Genomic DNA, 22,296 nt, shown 5'->3' with positions numbered 1-22,296 from the left:
ATGCCAACGCGAAGAGCGTTGCCCACATTTGAGGCTATTGCGTGTAATTTCTGTGGATGGTTTAACCTCGCAGAATGAGTGTGGGAAATGGACTTTCCGTGTCCTCTAGTTTATCTGCCTCGTTTTAAGGATGAGGAAACAGGTTCTAGAAGGATATTGACCTGCCCAGGGTCGCCTCGCTGGTCTAGCCTTCCACCCACCCCCCACCCCGACCCAGAGCAGCCCGTCGAGGCAGGCAGGCTTCGACTGGTGCCTTCCCGGCTAGGAAGACTTTAGTGGGAGCGCGGCGGAGTGGAGGCGCTGCAGCCTTCAGCCCGGAGCAGGTCCCTGCCAACACCCGCTATTTTGCCTCAGCCTCCCGCGTGTTTCCTTTGCAGCTCTTATCACAACTCCGAATAACTTTGTTTGCTGGTTTGCTGTCTGCGGGGAGCAGTCTGTCTGGTCCGCTTGGTGCCGAGCACACAGTAGACAGTGACTAATGGTAGATATCTTAGGAACGCAGTGACTTGCTCGAGGCCGCCCCGAGGTGTCGGACCTGGGGGCGGGGCCAGGGGTGCAGGAGGCGGGGCTAGGAGCAGGTGGGGGCGGGACAAGGGGCAGGGCCGGGGCCGGGCCGGGCGGGGCTTGCGGGGCGGGGCGAGCCTTCCCGCGCCTTCGGAACCTCTCGGTGCTGCTGGGCTGAGGGGCTGCAGCGGCTGTGGAGCGGCTGCTCCTGCACCACCTGAGGAGCGGTGTTTCTCTTCCGCCGCGCTCACCCGCAGCCCCGGCTCCCTCCCGCAAAAGTGTGCGCCCCCCGCGCGGCCGTCGCGAGGCGGCTCCTGGCGTTCCCGCGCGGGCTCCAGGCCATGGCGGCGCGCGGACCACCAGTCCAGCCGCCGCCGGGGTCGCGGCCGGCGGTCCTCAGCTCTCGGCTCCGCCCGCTGCGCCTCCTTCTGCTCCAGGTGGTCGCGGGGCTCTGGGGTCCGGCCGGCGCGGGGGGCGGCACCCCGGGAGGTGAGCCTGGGCTGCGGGTGGGTGGGTCCGGGGCGTTCGCCCTTGCGCTGGGGCGGCCGGGGGTGCGCGCGGCGCGGCTGCAGAGCAGCGCGGGAGCGGCCCGCACAGGCAGCGGCCCGCGCCGGCAGCCTGGTTGGGTAGGGCGGTTATTATTTTTTCCCCTTGGGGATTTGGCATGATGTTTCTGTTCAGATGCACAGATCTGTTAATTTAGCTGCAGAGAAAAGTTTTTTTTTTTTTTCATGACCTGCATCACTGGAAACCGCCGGGTGACTTGGTGCATACTTCCACACAACTTTTTCACTGACGATGCCACCTCAGCAGGGCTTTCCTTTCGTAGGAGCAGGTGGGCGACCCACTTGGTTACTTTCTTCGCGGGCAAGAACGGAGGCTCGTTGGGTGTAATACTAGAGATTGAGAGACTTGATCTCTTCCTCCCCCAACGTTTGAAAATCTTTACCTTTGCCCGAGGATGAAATGCGTCTGTAGAATGCTCGGCAGCACAGTTCCTGGCTGCTGGGCTAGTCCTTGGCAGCCTAAGTTCCTCAGCGCCTTAGAGCGGTGAATTTTTTCAAATTACTGTGTGTAAAGGTGTTTTGGGCAGTAATAGAAACTACAAATAAATGCTTGGTACTTCAAATTTCAAGTGCTTTCCAAAGTTTTAGAGACAGTCCTCCCAATATCCTGAAGAAAAATACTGCCACTTCGGGAGCACTTATGGTGTATATAGAAAAGGTAAGAATTCTTTAAGAGATGAAAGCAGAAGTTCATGACATCAGTATTTCGCTTTCTATGTGTGTGTTTCTTAAAAAGAGGAAACATTGGGTATGAGAAGGACCTTTTCTTGTCATTCCTTCCTTAAGGTTTTTATTATTTATTAATTTTAAAAATAATGTATTTTTAATTTATTTTTAAAAGATACATAGATCACATGAAACTTAAGGTTTTAAAATTATGATTCCTGATTCGAGGAAGTTATAACTTTGAAGACTAGGATTACTTATTGCAGGTGGGGATTTTAGTCTAAGTGTATCACTTAATGTAGACTGAAGAGAAGTAATGTGGAGATTGAGTTAAACAAAGCCCTGAGCACAGGGAGTCATAATTTTAACATTTCCTTCTTTGGAAATGGGGAGACTACTGCTTAACTTGTCAGGATTTTATATCTATAATATATAGATATAAAATGCCAGGCACAGTGCCAGACCCTAGAATTGGTAGTTCCCTACCCTTTTGGTGCATCTGGAACTTTTGAATGCAGATCTTTACCTTTCTTAATAAAAAACAAGCATAAATGGTGTAAATCACTATCTCCGTTCATGCATTATGTTGGTTGAGGGTATTACCGAACAGAACACACTGCTTCCTGCTTTCTGCCTTTCTCTCTTACAGTGACAGTCTCTCAATACCTATCACATTGTATTATGTCTGTATGTCTTCTTTTCTCTTGTCCATATGAGCTCATTAAGAACTGGGATTTTACCTCTTCTAACTTTGTATCCTCAAGACCTAGCTTATTGTAGGAGCCCAGTAAATGTTTGTGGAATGAATGAATGGAACATTAATTACTCCTTGGATATTGGTTTCCTTATTGAACGGAGAGATCATGAAAGGCTCCGCCTTCCAGCTCTAAAATTCTAGGATTGTGTGTGCTCTTAGTACATGATCCACCTTGAAGAACAAAGCGATACTAGATGATGATGGAATTGCACACTTGCCCCTAACTGTAAATATGCTTTTATGTATAAATGCTTTTCCACACGGGGTGGCTGAAAGAGTACTGTCTGGGAGTCAGGAGATCTGTTATGAACTTTCTGTGTTTCCTTTGGCAGATTTCTTGACTTTGCTGATTCTTTATGTCCTCCTCTTTAAAATGTGAGGTATAGCAGATTTTTTTAGGTCCTTTCAAATATAATTACTTTGTTTCTTGTTTTCATATTCATTCTTGTTTTTGTATTCATTCTAGACTCTTAGATAATAACTCTTCCTTATGGTTTTCTGTGAGCCAATCCCCATGAAAAGAGAATGTCTGGTCAGCCAACAGCTGTATCTATTTGACTATTGGAAGGTCACGGGGCTGTGAAGGTGGCTCAGGAGGCAATTTTGTCTGTATTAAAGTATAAATAATTAACTAGTACATTAAGATAATACAGGCCTTTTAAACTGTGACCTAACTGTGATTGGGATGGCAATTTATAGAAATTAGATAGTCATTAGTCACTTATATTTCTTTTTTTCTTGTTTTTAAAATTTTGTTCTTTCTTTTTTCACTTATATTTCTTAGCTGTGCAATGCTTTAAAAGTCTGAAATTTTATTTTTAGTACATGTAGTGGTTGCGTTCTGTTTCATTCAAAGGAAAATAAAATAATTATTTAATAGAAAATGAGAGTTTTGAAAGATTTCTTCTCACTTTTAGTTATTTTCATTAAGATTTTCAGAAGCTAGCAGAAATAGACACATAGTGTATATCCTCTCTACTTTTGTGATGATTGCATCTAAAAGCCCCCCCACGTGCCTCTGGTATTTATATAAACCTTTTGCACAATTAAATTTGAAATTAGAAATTATTTTGGTTTGCTTACACATACTGAACATGCTCTTCAAGCTAGACTGTGAGCACATGGAAGGTAGGGTTTTATTCATCTGTATATCTCCTGATAGTCACAGATGTACCTGAGTTTATGAATATAGCCTGTTAATGGGACTGTGAAAAGCTGTTGAGTCATTTGTCAGAATAAGGTTTTTTCCAACCTATAAACTATAAATTAGATCTAGCAAGTCATTTTTTCAATGATTAGGATATGGGCTTTTAATACAGTAATTTCAGTACAGAATATTTTTCTTCTAATACCATTATTCTTCTCCCTTAAGAATCAGAATTAAATTATTTCAGATGATATTTTAATTTTATATTAAATAAGCCTATCTTGACAATAAAAATAGTTAAATAGAATAATTTCTGAAAGAAGTTTAGAATTTGTTTCTTTAGATATCTTTTCTCCATAGCCTAGGCATAATTTTACAATGACAATAGGATAGATAAAATTATTTTTAATGGTACTTTTCTGTGCTGTTATTAAAAGTTTAATTTAGATATTTTGTTTCCATTTTGAGAAAACAGTGTTTCTTCTACTGTGTTTACTTCAGTGACCTCATGCTCTTTTCTTACAAAGAGTTATAGAATAGCTTTTTGAATTCTGACAAAAAGGACACTATGACTTCATATTTTCATTTATTTTTATTTTATGGCCAATGATATAATCATAGTTGGGCAAAACTGTTTTTCCTGTAGGTCAGAGTTACTCAATCTCTGATATTTACAATTCTGTGTAGTGGGGGGCTGTCAAACATTGTGGGATGTTTCACAGTATCCCTGGTCTTTATCAACTAGATGCCGGTACCCCCTTCCTCTGTCCCCCAGGTCATGGCAAAAAGAAAACATATCCAGACATGCCAAGTATCCCCTGAGGGGACAAAGTTTCCTCCCCCTAAAAAAAAAACCCACAACAAACAAAACCCACCACTGTTCTAGGCCTTATATACCAGGGCTTCTCAAACTTTAATGCGTACAAGCATCCCTGGGGATCTTGTTAAAGTGCAGATGCTGACTGAGTAGATTAGAGGTGGAGCCTGAGAGTCTGCATTTCTGACAAGCTCCCAGGTGATGTGGGCTTTGAGTAGCAATGATATAAACAATTCCCATTTATATCAATCGAGTGAACTCTCCAGGGACCCCAATAAAAATATATGGTAGTAGTGCATTTATAATAAATTATAGCACAGATACCATAAGAACAATAGAAATTAAGAAAAGAGAACAAGCACTGTCTCACCATTCTCACAATTTCTGTCTTCACTTTTACAGATTTCCTTCCAGCCTTAAGTATTCATTTGTAATTGGACAATTTTAAGGAGAAAATTTGCAAGGGTCTTATCAAGGTCATAAGGGGTGTATTGAACTGAGGCAACTTTATGTACCATCAGATGTTTCATTTCATAATACTGTAAATGTACTAGCCATAATACACATGTATTGCCAGTTGTAAGATTTACAGTGTTAAATTAAGATAGTGAACTATACATTTACTTGATCTGATGATTTGTGAAAGTTGTTTCTCCTTGAGAACTTTTGACTGGACCTAAATTTATACTGCCTAAGGGTCATTTTCTTATTCCTAAGGTTCTGAGATTCAGGGCAAGATGTTAAATTAGGTTTCCTAAAGTATATCATTGCAGAGAAACTTTATCTTATAATTCTGTGATAAAAATCAATATAAAATATAATGAAAATCCTGAAGCAAACAAATACCTTCTGCATTTCATCTGTAACACTTAAAATAATGATTGGTGAGCATGTCACATTGAAAGTGTTGGATTTAATACACATTTCCTCTCATTTACAAGATGGTTATGTTCACTGCTTTATCTTGCTTTTGCTTAAAATAGTCCCTCTAGAACTGCTGCAAAGAGGGCTTTTTAAAAAAGGACTCTAAGACACTTTCCGTCAATTTAAAAAACAAGGAGGGAAGTGGATGTGGTTCAAGTGATAGAGCCTCTGCCTACCATATGGGAGGATCTGGGTTTGATCCCTGGGGCCTCCTGGTGAAAAAGAAGAAAATAAAGTGTGCCCGTGGGGCAAGCCAGTGCTTGCATGAGTGCCCACGTGGTGAGCCTGTGCTCTGGCACAAGTGAGTCGTGCTGCAAGATGATGATGCATCAAAAGAGAGACAAGGGAAGAGTCAAGGTGAAGCGCAGCAGGAACTGTGGTGGCGCAATTGAAGGGAACCTTTCTCCCCATCAGAGGTCTCCAGAATTGAATCCTGGTGAATATTAGAGGAGAGAAAATGAGAAGAGAAGACAACACCATCAGCAAAAACAGCAGGTTGGCAAGAGGGGAAAGGGAGGAAATAAATAAATAAGTCTTAAAAAAAACAAAAAAAAATACACCAGGAGACTCAAGGGAGAATTAACTACTCTAGGAATACTTTAATTATATAGTTGGAGATTTATGATATATATCACTCTTACATACCTTTTTATATATGTTATCTTATTTTCATTCGATGGCATTTTGTTGACAGTACCCAGAAAAATTTAAAACTTGCCTACCCTTGACTCAGCAGTTCCACTTCTGAATCAGTGTTTGAGAAGTGCTTACAGTATGAAAAAAATAGATATAAGAAGATGTTCATTATTACATTTTTATAATGACATTATTAGAAATAACCAAGAATTGAAGACTATGTAAATGCCCATCAGTAATGGAAGTTTAAATAAGTTATGATACATCCATAATGTAGACTGCTTTGCAGCTTATGGTGATAGATATCTATTGACATGATATAGAGTTGAATGAAAAAAGCAAGTTACATAACTATGAAAGAGGAAATCATTTGTTCTTGTGTGTGTGTGCACATTTTATAGTGTCTATACATCAGGCTTAACAACGGTTACTCTTGGAGAAAGGGAAATGAAGAGAGGAGCGGAAGAATTCCTGCTCTTTATGTGCTTTTTTGAATTTTTTTTTAATGATGAATTTTATTGTATCTTGTCTTTTTAATACACATCTTTTTTTTTTTTTAAGATTTATTTTATTTCTCTCCCCTTCTCCCCACCCCAGCCAGTTGTCCACGCTCTGTGTCCATATTCTGTCAGTGGCACTGAGAAAAACTGTGTCTCTTTTTCGTTGCGTCATCTCGCTTCATCAGCTCTCCATGTGTGCGGCGCCACTCCTGGGCAGGCTGCACTTTTTTTGCATGGGGCAGCTCTCCTTAAGGAGCACACTTCTTGCACGTGGGGCTCCCCTATGCGAGGGACACCCCTGTGTGGCACGGCACTCCTTGCGTGCATCAGCACTGCGCATGGGCCAGCTCCACATGGGTTAGGAGGCCCAGGGTTTGAACCCTGGACCTCCCATGTGGTAGGCAGATGCTCTATCAGATGAGCCAAATCCACTTCCCTGTGTTTGAAATTTAACAATGATCATACATTACTTCTGTAATTAAAGCATTATTTTGAGAAAAATAAAAACAAATCTGGGGCCTAGTTCCACCTCGGCTACTTATTACCTACTAATGCTGTACCAGTGGTTCTCAACCAGGGACAATTCCCTGTCCCCACTCCCCACCTCCCTGGCGGGGGACATTTTGGCAATATCTGGAGGTATTTTTGATTTGCCACAATGAGGGAATAATCTAGAGGATAGAAGCCAGGGGGTGCTGCTAAACATCCTCCAGTGCACGGGACAGCCCCTACAACTCCAGCCTGGAATGTCAACAGTGCCAAGTTGGGAAATCCTGTGTTGTACTCCAGGACTGAATGCATGTTCACATATGCAGGCTCTGCACGGTAGTATGGGGGCCTCATGCACATTGTGTGATGTTCTCTGAATAGGCATAAAATTTTATAATTATGATGTAGTGAAAGTAAATAGATGTACACATTTGTGCCCCAGGAAGGCATGGTGTTTGTTTTCTGTTGCACCCTTAGCATCTATCACAGAGACTGGCACAGGGTCAGCAGCCAGTCAACATTGTTGAATGAAAGAGTGAATTAATGAATTGACTGACCTTCATATATCTTAGGCTCTCATGTACCCAAGTTGTAGCAGATGCTAAAGACTTATGAAGAATTTGTGGGAGAAATAAAAAACTATAGCAGATGCTGTCTGTTAATTTATCTTTATCTGCAGATCAGGGAAAGACAGTACTCATATTCATATTTAGCTACATAACACTTTGGCTGGTTTTTTTAAGAACACACTTTTTTTTTTTTAAATAAGAAAATCATGGTCCTTTGTGGAAAAATGTCAAATGTTTACCTCCTAGAATTGGTTTTAAAAGTTTTTAGCTATCTTTCATTTTGACTTCCTATTGTATTTTCTAGGCAACAATGCTCGCAAACCAGGTGATTTCATGGAGAAGACTTTGAAAAACCATTTTAAATTGCTTTAGACACTACCAGATATAGTACATTTGTTGTAGAGATTGAGAGAGGTTCAGTTATTTGCATATAGAAAGGCCAGGACTCAGGAATGATTTTGAGAAGGAAAAATGATTTATTGACGGCCGGCTGGACTTGGAAGCTTTCTGTTTCAAACCCGAGCCCTGAAAAAGAATTTTGAGTTCCTTTTATACAGAGAAGAAGGGTCAAATTGTTCTTTGTTTCAGTGCTCAATAGGCTTGAATTAGCATATATCTTCCACATCCTAGGTAAGCTTTTAGTATGGACCTTATGCATTCTAGATAAGCTTTTAGCACATTTGGTTTGCATTTTCCTTGAATATTTAAAGTTTATAGAGTTTACATTGCTAAACTGTTTCCTGGGACTGGAGTCGTTGCCATGGTCACCAAGGGCAGGACTGCAGCCTTTTTCCGTCCCACACCCACAAGTCAGGACACAGACAGCTTAGGTTATCTACGAAGAGATGAAGAGCCTCCCACCCATAGACCACATCACGTTATTTTATGTGATCCTCACAGTCTTGGTCGCTGATAGAAGTTATCCTTTTAATGTGTTAATATTTTATAATGGAAAAATTCAAATATAGACATAGACAAAAATGTTCAAGTATGATGAACAAAGAGTATTTATCCACTTTTAACAATTGCTGATATTTTGCCAACAGAGAGCCTTATTTTTATGTATAGATTGGAAAATTGTGACATGTGGAGGTTACAATTAACAGCCAGTTAGTAGTGCTGACTATTCAAATTAAGGTTTTCAGCCTTGCAGCTCTGTGTCTTTTCCTCTTCATCACACTAAAATTAAGGAGCAAGTTACATTTCTCTGAAAGTATATTTGGTTTCACTAAATGACTTGAACATGAAATGTTTGTGGTAAGTCATTTTCCCAATTCCTTAAACTTGAGACAACACTAAATCAGTAATATTCAGAGTTAAAACTGAATTCGTAAAACCCAAATTTAAATCTTAATGACATTATGCACATTTGTACTTATTTTTAGGTATTCAACTTAGTTTTTCTCTTGTTAAGTAGGGAGTACTTTGAACTACTTCAGAATTGTCCTGTAATTTTTTTGTTCTTATCCTATTTTTAGTGCCTTTAACTGCTTGGTTTTCTTTGATTTTCTGAAATATGTGATTTATGTGCCTATTAGCCACATAATTATTATAATTAGTTTTAAAGATATAGATTTGAGGAAAGTGTTTTATTGAACTGTCCTTGCTCTGTGTTGAGAGCATCCCAGATACTGATGTTCCTTTGTATTTTTGCAGGTTTCTGTTGCCTAAGGTAATCTGTACTGAAAGGTCTTTGTTGGGCTATGGGGAAGTTTTTAAGTAGTCATCAGCAGCTCTGCAGGCAGTGATTGCTTTTTTTTTTTTTTTTTTTTTTAAAGATTTATTTATTTATTTAATTTCCCCCCCTCCCCTGGTTGTCTGTTCTTGGTGTCTTTTTGCTGCGTCTTGTTTCTTTGTCCGCTTCTGTTGTCGTCAGCGGCACGGGAAGTGTGGGCGGCGCCATTCCTGGGCAGGCTGCTCTTTCTTTTCACGCTGGGCGGCTCTCCTCACAGGCGCACTCCTTGCGCGTGGGGCTCCCTCACGCGGGGGACACCCTTGCGTGGCACGGCACTCCTTGCGCGCATCAGCACTGCGCATGGCCAGCTCCACACGGGTCAAGGAGGCCCGGGGTTTGAACCGCGGACCTCCCATATGGTAGACGGATGCCCTAACCGCTGGGCCAAAGTCCGTTTCCCAGTGATTGCTTTTATTGCTGTATTTTTGTGTTTGCTTATTGAGATTTGTCAGTTGCCATTACTTGAACAGTCATTTGTGGAATGATAAGAAAGGCCGTGTGCTGGGTATTTTATATGCACAATTTCATTTAATCCTCATAGTAATCTTAAAAGGAATTACTCATTATATATATGAAGAAGCTGATATGCAAAGAAATTAAGTAACTTGCCTCCAGGTCTCACATTATGCATTAGACTGGATTGAAGCCAAACGTCCATCTTCAAATCCTGAGTTCATAACCAATATGTTATATTCCTTTACTTCATATTAAAATATGAGTAAGACTGTAGTACAAGAAAAACCCAGTATAGCTTAAATATTAAGGCACTGTACTGTATCATAATGTTAGAAAAATTTGATGTGACTTGCTCTTAAGTCCACAGACTTAAGTCCACAGCTATAGATTTAGCTCCACCAAAAATGTGTAACTCTACCTGCATCCATCTGTTATCTGCACCTTCACATCTGAACCACGTTCCCCATCCTTATCACCCCAAGTTTGCCCTATCCCAGTAAACATGCATATTTTAAGATTAACTGAGAACCAGTATAAAAGCTGTGAGAAAAACCTTTAATGGGAGGGTAAATTTGAGACACCCCTGGCTCCTATCCTTCCACTGGCTTTAATAAACCTGCTTTCCCTCCTGAGCATCCGGATGTGGACTCTAATTCATCTGCTCTGGGCAAGAACCCAGAGGGACCCCTTGAAGGGATTTCTTCAACACAATGTCTCTAACGTCAAGAAGCCTCATAATCCTGAAGGGCAAATTTATAGAGCTTTTGTGACATTTGCTTCACAAACAATGATAAAAATTCTGAATCATTAGAAACAAATGGGAATTTTCAGATAGGGTTTACTCATGTAAAGTCCCTGAGGAAATGATGCCTGAGTCAAGATCTAAAGGACGAGTGCAACTTAGCCAGGTGACAGGGAGGGAGAGCGTTTCAGACAGGGCAGAAGAGCAGGTGTCTTGTAGAAGGGGTGGAGCGTGGTGTGTTGGAAATGCTTCACTGTCACTGTGGATGGAGCAGACAGCAAAGGGAAGGACTCCTCTAGAAGAGGCTGGAGGGCACAGACTGTGCAGGACATTGGCCATAGCAGTTTGGTCTGTCTTAAACAATGGGAAGCTACAGAAGAGTTTTTTGTTTGTTTTTAAGATTCGTTTATTTATTTCTTTCCCCCCCCCCCCCAACCCTCCCCATCCCCCCACTCCCCACCTCGGTTGTCTGTTCTCTATGTCTGTTTGCTGCTTCTTCTTTGTCTGCTTCTGTTGTTGTCAGCGGCATGGGAATCTGTGTTTCTTTTTGTTGTGTCATCTTGCTGTGTCAGCTCTCCGTGTGTGGCGCACCATTCCTGGGCAAGCTGCACTTTCTTTTGCGTGGGACGGCTCTCCTTACGGGATGCACTCCTTGCATGTGGGGCTCCCCCTGCGTGGCAGGGCCCTCCTTGCGGGCATCAGCCCTGCGCATGGGCCAGCTGCACACGGGTCAAGGAGGCCCGGGGTTTGAACTGCGGGCCTCCCATGTGGTAGACGGACGCCCTAACCACTGGGCCAAGTCCATCGTCTAGTTTTTCCTTTAAAAGCAAAGGGTAACCTGATCAGATCTGTGTTTTGAAAAGGTCACTTGGAGATCTGTTGTTGGAAACTGAGGCATAATGGTCTCACAAAGAGAGATGTGCTGTTTTCATGGCTACGATTGCAACCTAAGGAATGTGGTAATTAAGAGTTCCCTGGCAAACAGGATGGAGTTGTTGAAAGAAAAGCTGAGCAGATAACCTTTTGTAGTAAATAGAACACTTAAGATTTTATACCTTGAGATAAGATTTTTTGAGTTCCTTAGTAATGCTAATCGTTAACTGCATGCCTGTTTTCACCTAGACTGTGGTATATATAGAGCCCCTTGTGAACAATAAAGTTGTCTGATGAGTCTCTACTCACAGACCCCCTGATCCCAGCTCTCTCGCTGGTTCTTTCTCTTTGTTTCTTTCTCCCTTTCCTCTTTCTTTCATTCCCAATACCCTTTGGGTCCAAATCTCCAACCATCTGTGCAGAGAACGAGTTGGAGGAGGCAGAGAAGGTATGTGGAGACCACTTCCAATAGTAGACTCCTGATGAGAATGCAGATAGCTTGCACTAGGATGGTAGTAGTGGGGGTGGTAAGAAATGGACAGATTGGGGAAATACTTGGGAGATAAAATCAAAGTTCTGATGGAATGGCTATAGAAATGAGTGAGAAGGTGGTGTCAAAGATGACTTCTGTGCTTTTGGACTGTGTAACTAGACAGATAATGGAACTCTTCCCTGTGATGGGAAACACTGGGAAGGGAATATTTTGGGGAAGATCATAAATTTGTGCCCTGGTTTTGCACATGTTGAGTTTGTGATATCTTTAAGACCTCAAAGTGGAGGTGGTTAAAGGGATTTTCAGATCTGAACAGAGGGGAGAAGTCTGCATTTGAGGTGTATATTTCATAAAATCAATCTCTCTTTCTTTCCCTTAAGCTTATTTTAGTGTAGTACCCTTGGAAATGACCTTTTGGGATTCTGTGTTATAAATGAATAATCAGCTAATGTAGAATTTCTTGGATTTTTTTTTAATAACTAGGTCTTTATTTTTAATTTTTTTTTTTTTTTGAGTTTTGCTTTAAAGTTTATTTTCTTTTTTTTTTTTATTTTTTTTTTATTTTTTATTGACTTTGTAATAATATTACATTAAAAATATATATGTGAGGTCCCATTCAACCCCACCCCCCTATTTTTAAAATTTTTTATTTCTCTCCCCTTTCCCACCCCCCTTAGTTGTCCGCTCTCTCTGTCCATTCACTGTGCGTTCTTCTGTGTCCACTTGTATTTTTGTCAGCGGCACCTGGAATCTGTGTCTCATTTTGTTGCATGATCTTGCTGCGTCAGCTCTCTGCCACTCCAGGGCAGGCTGCACTTTTTTCACGCTGGGTGGCTCTCCTTATGGGGTGCGCTCCTTGTGCGTGGGGCTCCCGTACACGGGGGACACCTCTGCGTGGCACGGCACTCCTTGCACACATCAGCACTGCACAAGGGCCAGCTTATCACATGGGTCAAGAAGCCCTGGATTTGAACTTTGGGCCTCCCATGTGGTAGGCGGACACCCTATCTGTTGGGCCAAATCCGTTTCCTGAATTTCTTGGATTTTTATTGCTGAGTGTAATTTAATTGGTGGGTGCCTTAAAAAAACTCCCTGCTAATGCTTGCTTCAACAGCACATATACTAAAAAAATTTGGAACAGTTCCGAGATTAATATAGTCCCTGTGTAAATATGACATGCAAATTTCTGAAGTGTTTCATATTTTTCAAGGAGTAAGCTATCTTATGCTGGGAAATTTTGTCACCATTGGATTAGCAGTTGTCCTTTTTTATATTGACTTTTCTGTGAGAAGAGCCTTGATCAAAATCCGTTTCAACTGAGGAGATCTTGACTCTTTCTTTTTTTTTAGGAGGTACCAGGGATTGAACCCAGGATCTCATACATGGGAAGCAGGTGCTCAACCACTGAGCTACACCTGCTCCCTTGACTCTCTTTTGTTGGGTATCACCTGTTAAACCTGTTATTATTTTGTTTATAACTAATTTCCTTGAATAATCATGTGTTACTTGAATTTTCTTTTATGATGTGTGTGGCAGAGAGGACACATATATAAACAGAAATTTTTATTTGCAAAACTGTTCAGCCATATTACTTCCACCAGGAAAGTCAGAAAATATGGAAGACGTCATTTTAGACTTGAAAAGGTGGAGAACATTAAGATATGGTTATCACTGCTCTTCTTATCTGAAGAGAAAGGGTCCACAATGTTCAGTTGATGTGGTTGTGTCTTTGGTCTTTTTACTGGCACTTTGATTGCTTTCATTTGTTTTGCTCAGGCTCTTCAAGGACATAAAACTTTCCTTAATGATGCATTTAAATGGGAGTTTTTGATCTGGAATACAGCTTTACTGCATTTCTTACTATGTCTGGCCTCACTGGGATCTGAAGCAATGTTTTGATATTGTTTACTGAACAGATTAATTTATATCTTTAGATGAAAACAAAACAAATAAGAAAGAACAGCTCACTCTAGTAAACCAATGTGTTAAAGCTGTCCACGAAGTTGTCGAAAAAACTGGACACATCATTTAGACTCTTTGAATTGACAATCTCCAGATCTACAATATTCATGAGTAGTCATCCTCTCTGCTATCTCAAAGGTTATAAATGATCTTCTAGGATTTAATATAAGACTGTAGAAAATTCAATTATAAGCTGAGTCATGGGCCTGGACTCTCTCACCCTTGCTGGCATCAGTATTGATCCATTAAGGAAAGAGGTGACTGAGAAACCAAGTGAGAGGTTCATCTGCTTGTTCATATGCAGAGGTACCCTCAGCTCTGCTGAGACGGATGGTGTTTTCAGAGGAACATCCCTTTTCTAGCTGGGCGTGTGTGCTAAAATCCTACATTCTCATGTTTTGAATGAAAGAATATGAATAATGAGAAGACTAAAGACTCAATGTGTTATGGTAGCACACGGACAACTCTCTAAGGTAGGAAATTTATTCTGGTCACTTTGGTGCTGTGATAGTATTTTTAAAAGGAAATAATCTTGGGTAACAGTGGTAGATGCCAACAGTATGAAGCAGATATCCTTTCTTGCAAATATACAAAATCAGTATAATTTCTATTACAGTCTATGGAATTGGAGATTTTATTTCTCTAATAAAGAGAGATCAAATTTAAACTATTTTAGGTTAAACCCTAATAAAAGAAGTTTACTTGAGGAAAAAAAAAATTCCTGCCAAAGTGACAGTCAGATCTGCTTAAGCCACTAGCTTCTAAAAGAATTGGTTTGGGGAAGCAGACTTGGCCCAGTGGATAGGGCGACTGTCTACCACATGGGAGGTCCGCAGTTCAAACCCTGGGCCTCCTTGACCCGTGTGGAGCTGGCCCACGCACAGTGCTGATGCGCGCAAGGAGTGCCCTGCCATGCAGGGTTGCCCCCCCCTCCACGTAGGGGAGCCCCACACGCAAGCAGTGCACCCCGTAAGGAGAGCCACCCAGTGTGAAAGGAAGCGCAACCTGCCCAGGAATGGGGCTGCACACATGGAGAGTTGACGCAGCAAGATGACGCAAAAAAAAGAAACACAGATTCCCATGCCGCTGACAACAACAGAAGTGGACAAAAATAAGAACACGCAGCAAATGGACACAGAGAACAGACACCTGGGGTGGGGGGGGGGGGGGAAGGAGAGAGAAATAAATTAAAAAATTAAAAAAATAAAAGAGAAAGAATTAGCAAATGGACACAGAGAACAGACAACCAGGGGAGGGGGGAGAATTAAATAAATAAATAAATCTTTAAAAAATAAAAAATAAAAGAGAAAGAATTAGTTTGGTTGGTGTATCTTGACAGTCCCCACAACTACTAGGATTTCTGAGGTCTATTAGATGTTCTGTACTGGGATAGTTGTAGGTTTTTTGAGGTTGTTTTTTTTTTTTTTTTTGCATCTATTTCATAAATTTGGAACTGTAAGATTAATAACAACTATTGAGGAATTTCCATTGTGTTATTTATGTTTGCATTCTTAAAGATTGTGCATGAAATGCATTATTTGACTGTCTCAGCTAACAGTCTGTTAAAGGCTGGAGTTTAGTGTAGCGTCCCTTAATATGAGGGTTATTGTTGATAGTAGCCAACTTGTTTTTTTGTTGTTACTATTGTGTTGCATTATATCCCATTTTATAAAAATTGATCAGTGACTCAAAAATAGTGATAATAAACAGTAAAGTACAATTCAAAACCTTCCCGTAAATGCAGTGCACATGCAGAATGTAAATTTGTACGTGCTGAGACAAATGAATCTGCAAATGTGATGCTTTCACATATACTGCCAAAAAAGGAAAACAAAACAATGAATATCTGAAAATCAGGTTTCACCATGTCAGTATCACATTCCCCAATACCCAGGGGTTATTTTATTGTGAAACTTTGTCAAATAATGCCAGCCCCTGAACACATTTTCTGTCATTTTCAAACAAAGTGACAAACGGTAGTTTTTATGGTAAACTATTTGTTTTCTAGAATGAATATAACACTTTGCAGTATAAATTTGATAAACTGTATTGCTAAAAGCAGAAAAGAGACCAAGATCACAGAGGTGTTACCCAGAGTAGAATGTGTTCTGTGTGGCAAAAATGGGTTTAAGGCATACTATTGATAATAAGCTTGTAAAGCCAGGCACGAAATCTTCTGTTAGAAGAGAAAAAGCAGAAGCAGCTATTGACAAAATTAAATGGCACTGTTGAATCTCACATGACGGTAATAGCATGCCATATGGAAGAGCTGTTACTATCATGTGTCATTCCAGTGTTTTGCTTGATGGAAACCACTGATGTGGAGCATGAAGTGCCTTTTGGTTTGTGCCTGAAAACAATTTATTAATAATAATTATTATTTCAATTTTTTCAGTGATTTTAATTGTTTTTTAGAATTATTTGTCTTCTCTGAGATAGACTGGAAAAAGTGTGTTGAGAGCAATTCTGACCTCTGACAGAGCACCACGTGGGCAGCAGGGAAGGCTGTTGCTGTGCAAATAGCTGGTGTTGGACTGGAATGTTGAGCCACTCGCTTCCATTCACAGAGAAGGGTTGATAAGGAACAGTGTGCTTCTTGGTCTTGATTCAGTGTTGAAGGTGACTAGGATCAATCCCCAGGCACCTACTGTGTCTTTTAGCTTGTTTATGTAGAAATGGGTGCTATGTGTGAGATGCTGCTTTTCCACAGTGAAGTATCCTGGCTCTCAAGGGGCACAGTGTTTGCACGAGTTCTTCATGACTCTGATAATGCCATTAAACCCTATATTTCTGATTTCACATATCCTCAAATGGCATTGCTTATTGATAAAGTCAAATCTTGAGTATCCAGAACTGATCACTTGAGGGTCAAAGTGTGATTTTTAGTTTTGGGGATATCTGTGGGACAATATAATACTTTTGAAATATTAATGCCCCCTTTATGTTGCTTTTGGCCCTTTCCCCTACCTGCTCAAGCTGGATTAATCTGTGCTTATACTTCAGAGCAGTAATGTGACAGCCGTAACCAAGAAAAAAAGGAATTCATTTTTGTCTTTTGAGTTTCAGAAACCTAGACCTTCGTAGAGAACAGAAGGGCCTTGGTGTAGACTACATGGGATGACAAAAACAAAGCTTCTGTTTGATAGGAGAAAATAATTCCCTGGACTGGGAAGAGGAAGAAAAGACAGAGAGCTGGACAAGAGAAAGAGGTCAGTAGGACTGGTGATGAGGGGCTGGTCTTGAGAGGATCACTTGGGTAAAAGCATAATCAGCCTCCAGATGCCACTTGGCCACCACCTATCAGAGGCAAGGGAGAGGGCATTGGTGTCTGCAGAGCATCTCGGCCCCACTCTGATGCATGCTGTGTGGCACCTGTGCTGAGGAGTTCACCTGTCTTTGACAGCAGCCGAGCTATCACCTGTTGATTGAGCACCAGGAACAACCCTTGTCTGTGTTCTAAGACTTTGACAAGTTCTTAACCACCTTAACACTGAGTGCAGAGCATCCTTTCCACCTCCGTTTCAACATTCCAAGAACCTGTAAGCCCCAACCCCTTCTCAAGCTGAGATGTGGGGGAAACGTGTGCTTCTGTCGCACTAACTGGCATCAGCGCCAGATTTCCTCTCTACTGTTCCTGCCGCCAACGGCCTCCTAACTTGTGTAGCATTGTTATAATCCCATCTTTTCATATTTCTTAAAAACACCTAACTGGTACAAATGGCTAAAAAGATTGGATCAGAAAAAGCTGAATTCCTTCTGATGCTTGATTTTCTTTGCTTGTTTGGAAAAAGAAGTTAATCACTTAAAAGTCATATTTTAAAGTCACAAACATATGCTGCAATGGAAAATGAAGATATGCATTTCAAAGTGAATGCAACTAAAGAGTGTGTTAGGACACCATTCACTACAGTATCCCAGGTTAGAACATTCATCCTTCAGCCGGATTGTATTGCTTGTCAATGTAGAGTCTGATGCAGCACTGAAAGTACTCTTCAGTAAAAATTCTTTTCATGAATTTCTAGGTCCATGTTTGAGTTGAATATACAGATTTAACTGCCAGAATCAGCAATGCCTGCTGCCATCCCTGATACTTTCTGGTTATGAGTTAAAATTTCTTAATTAATGGAAACATAAGTAAGAAAGGAAATTAACCAGGGAGCCTGACTTAGGTATACTCAAGCTCCCATCATAAAACTTGATAGTGAAAGATTATATCATCCTGCATGTCAAGGATGAAATCTTATATAAAAATATTATTTTGCTTTTAATAATTAATTTCAAATATTTACCTAAAATCAGTTGTCTTCCTGTCTGCTAAACACACATTAAGATGTAGGAAAGTTTAAGAAACTTAAACTTTATCTGATACATATGGCCTACTTAAAATTAAAAAAAAATTAATGCAATATCTGGCCCCTTTCCTTTTCTTTTATTTTTGTATTCTCCCCTTCCCATTGTTCTCTCCTCTTCATTCCCCACCCCACTTTAATACCTTCCCAGCTAACCTTTATTAATAACCAGGAATAGGATTCCATAGTTTTCTTCAGGTATACATAGCATTCATAATCCTACAGATATAGCTAGGTATATTTAAATCATTGATTTGTTTTACAAAAATTGGATTACATTATATACCCTTTTCTGTGCCCTTTTTTTCCTTCAACAGTATCTCATGAAAATCCCTCTAAATCAATTGGCTTAACTCTAATACAGTTTTATTACTGCATGATATTTCATGTACCATACTTTATTTAATTATGTTGTTTCCAGATTTTTGCTGCAATGAATAGTACTGTAGTAAACATTCTTGTGCATATGCCCTTATATACTGGTTCTGTTTTCATTTTATTTTTAAAGAAGCTTTAGATTCCATAAATGATACATCTAAAATATAGGGGGATTCCTGTATACCCCATCCCATCCCTCTCCTATACTTTTTCCCATTAAGAACATCTTTCTTAGTGTGGTACATTTGTTACAATTGATGAACACATATTGAAGCATTGCTGTTAACCATGTTCAATAGGTTACATTATAGTTTATACTTTGTACCACACATTTTTATAGGTTTTGACAAAAGATATAATGACCTGTATCCATCATTACAGCGTCATTCAGAACAATTCCAGTGTCCCAAAAATGCCCTGTGTTACACCTATTCTCCCCTCTCCCTCCCCTCAGAAGCTCTGGTGACCATTGCCTTTATTTATTTATTTTTAAAGATTTCTTTCTCTCTCTCTTTCTTTCTTTCTTTGCCTCCCCCCGCCCTGCTGTTTGCTTTCTCTGTCCATTTGTTGTAAGTTGCTCTGTGTCTGCTTGTATTCTCTTTAGGCAGCATGAGGAACCGATCCTGGGACCTTCCAGAGTGGGAGAGGGGAGCTTAATCTCTTGTACCACCTCAGCTCCCAGTTCTGCTGTGTCTCTTATTGTCTCTCCTCTGTGTTTCTTTTTGTTGAATCATCTTCCTGCGCCAGCTCTCCACACATGCCAGCACTCTGCTCAAGCCAGCTTGCCACGTGGGCCAACTTGCCTTCACCAGGAGGCCCCAGGAATCAAACCCTGGGCTTCCTGTATGGTAGATGGGAGCCCAGTCGCTTGAACCACATCCGTTTCCTGACCATTGCCTTTATATCAATGTTACAGGATCTTCCATTGCTAGAATAATAATAAGTCTACTTTAGTCCATAGTTGCTTTCCCCCCTTAGGTTCATTCCTCAATCTTGAGGATTTTAGGATGGTGATGCCCACTCTGCTTCTGATTGAGAGGGGTGTATTGGTGCTTTTATTGCTCTGGGATTCAGATATAGGGTTGCTGGGTCAAGGTTCTATGTACTTTTATTATTTTTTTAATTTTACAAGATGAAATGTGCAAGATGACTTTTAAAAAAGATACATTTTAAAAAGATACACTTTACATTTCTACCACTAATATGTGAGAGCAGCCTTTTCCCCACCTCAGAGCGACAATGTAATTTAGTGGTTAAGACCTTAGATTATGAAACCAGACTGCCTGTGCTTGAATTTTCGTTCTACCAGTCGCTAGCTGTCTTCCTGGTGAGAATCTTAATCACTTTATGCCTTGCTTCCCCCTACATCATGTGTTACAATAATTAAACTATTATGCAAACACACATTTTTAAAAAGTGCTTAGAAGAGTGCCTGGACATAGTAAATGCCATGCATGTATTTGTTAAATAAAAATAGATTAAAGAATTATGGAAAGATGGTGCCAGAACAGTCAGGAGAGATTCAACTTTCTCACAGGAACAGAAAAAGGGCCAAAAGCTGTTGGAAGGACCTGCTTTGGGAGTCAGCACACCAGGACAGTGCTGCTTAACCCCCAGGAGAATGAGGGACAGACAGAGAAGAACCTAAAATAAACCTGAGTTATTAACTCTGCACACACACACACCCTCAAGGCCCAGAAGGGCACCCACCCCCCACCTCAAGACATTATGCCTGGATAAAATCCCTGGTTCACTGTTTCTGAGAGAGGAGAAAACATCTTCCTCCCTGTTAAGTGATACAGGGGAAGAGGGAGGGTGCATTGGAGGGTGGGCAGTGGTTTATCTTCAGTGAATTAGGCCAGCAGAGCCCACAGACAAGTGGAGGCTCTGGCCAGACCAGACCAGAAACACAAGTGGAGGTTGAAAGAAACACCTCCATGGAAAAGGTACGCCAAGGAGTGCCATCTACTGGGCAGCCAGGAGACAGGAAGGAGAAAAACTGTTTTTAGGTCTCTTTTTAGTCCCAACTCCTGGGAGAAAATCTGTGCCCCATTATTGAGTTCCTGGCCCAAATCTGATAACTTAAGCTGGGAAATTTTATCTTTTTGTTTTGAAAAAAATTTTAAGTTTGTACTGAGGATTGAACCCAGGACCTTGTACATGGAAGCAGGCACTTAACCACTGAAATATACCCACTCCCCAAACTGGGCGATTTTAAAGACTCAGAATAAGTTGAACCAAAAATCAAAGAGCCATGAAAATAAAAGCCCACTAGGCAAGAGAGAAATTGACCATCAGAATAAATTCACCAACATATTCAGATGCCTAAACATTATTAAAAAATTGCAAGCCATACTAGGAAACAGGAAGAGATGGCCCAGCCAAATGAACAAACCAAATATCCTGACAAGTACAGGATTTAAGAAAACTAAAAATCACACAAATCTCTTAAATCGATTCAGAGAATTGAAGGAAAATATGACTAAAGAGATAAAGGATATTAAGAAGACACAGACTTGGCCCAGTGGTTAGGGTGCCCGTCTACCACATGGAGGTCTGCGGTTCAAACCCCAGGCCTCCTTGACCCATGTGGAGCTGGCCCACATGCAGTGCTGATGCGTGCAAGGAATGCCATGCCATGCAGGGTGTCCCTGTGTAGGGGAGCCCACGTTCAAGGAATGCACCCAGTAAGGAGAGCCGCCCAGCACAAAAGAAAGTACAGCCTGGCCAAGAATGGCCCGCACACATGGAGAGCTGACACAACAAGATGATGCAACAAAAAGAAACACAGATTCCCGTGCCGCTGACAACAATAGAAGCAGACAAAGAAGAACATGCATTAAATAGACACAGAGAATGGACAACCAGGGGAGGAGGGGGGAAGGGGAGAGAAAAAAAAAATCTTAAAAAAAAATATATTAGAGGGAAGCAGACTTGGCCCAGTGGATAGGGCATCTGCCTACCACATGGGAGGTCTGCAGTTCAAACCCCGGGCCTCCTTGACCCATGTGGAGCTGGCCCACATGCAGTGCTGATGCGCGCAAGGAGTGGCGTGCCACATGGGTGTCCCCCGCATAGGGGAGCCTCACGCGCAAGGAGTGTGCCCCATAAGGAGATCTGCCCAGTGCCAAAGAAAGTGCAGCCTGCCCAAGAATGGCACTGCACACACGGAGAGCTGACACAACAAGATGACACAACAAAAAGAAACACAGATTCCCAGTGCTGCTGATAAGGTTAGAAGCAGTCACAGAAGAACACACAATGAATGGACACAGAAGACAACTGGGGAGGGAGGGAGAGAAATAAATAAAACATAAATCTTTAAAATGTATATATATTATAGGCTTATAACAGCAGATTTGAATTAGTGGAAGACAGAATTAGTGAACTGGAGGCTGGAGCATCTGAACTTGAAAGTCCAGGAGAATGGAAGGAGAAAAGAATGGAAAAAATGGAACAGAGTCTTGGAAAATTGAATAACAATGCAAAATGCACAAATATACACATTTATTAGTGTCCCAGAAGGGGAGCAGAATGGAAAAGGGGCAGAAAGAATATTTTAGGAAAGAATTCCCAAAAACTTCCCAATCCTCATGAAAGACATAAATATCAATATCTAGGAAGGACAGTGCACTCCAGTGAGAATAAATCTGAATAGACCTACCCAGGACACTAACTATACAGAATGACAAATACAGAGATAAAGAGAGGATTCTGAAAGCAGCAAGAGAAA

General features: G+C 41.0%; 1 protein-coding gene and 1 pseudogene across 2 annotated transcripts in view; both read left to right on the top strand.

Moving 5' to 3' along the window:
- CHRNA5 (cholinergic receptor nicotinic alpha 5 subunit) overlaps window positions 1-22,296 on the top strand; it is a 75,432-nt gene that overhangs the window by 9,132 nt on the left and 44,004 nt on the right. Inside the window, exon 1 of one of the 2 annotated variants that reach the window (XM_058294587.2) lies at window positions 635-993. The exons of the other annotated variant lie outside the window; for it this stretch is intronic. Within the exon in view, the coding sequence (XP_058150570.1) occupies window positions 846-993 (148 nt within the window). The 5' untranslated portion in view covers window positions 635-845. Of the gene's footprint in view, window positions 1-634; window positions 994-22,296 lie in introns of those variants that run through there. 2 annotated transcript variants of the gene reach the window in all.
- On the top strand, window positions 13,051-14,028 carry LOC139438222 (protein PHTF1-like; annotated as a pseudogene).

This window comes from Dasypus novemcinctus, chromosome 3 (genome assembly GCF_030445035.2).
Source record: "Dasypus novemcinctus isolate mDasNov1 chromosome 3, mDasNov1.1.hap2, whole genome shotgun sequence".
NCBI lineage: Eukaryota > Metazoa > Chordata > Mammalia > Cingulata > Dasypodidae > Dasypus > Dasypus novemcinctus.
This window is presented reverse-complemented; position numbering and strand designations above follow the sequence as displayed.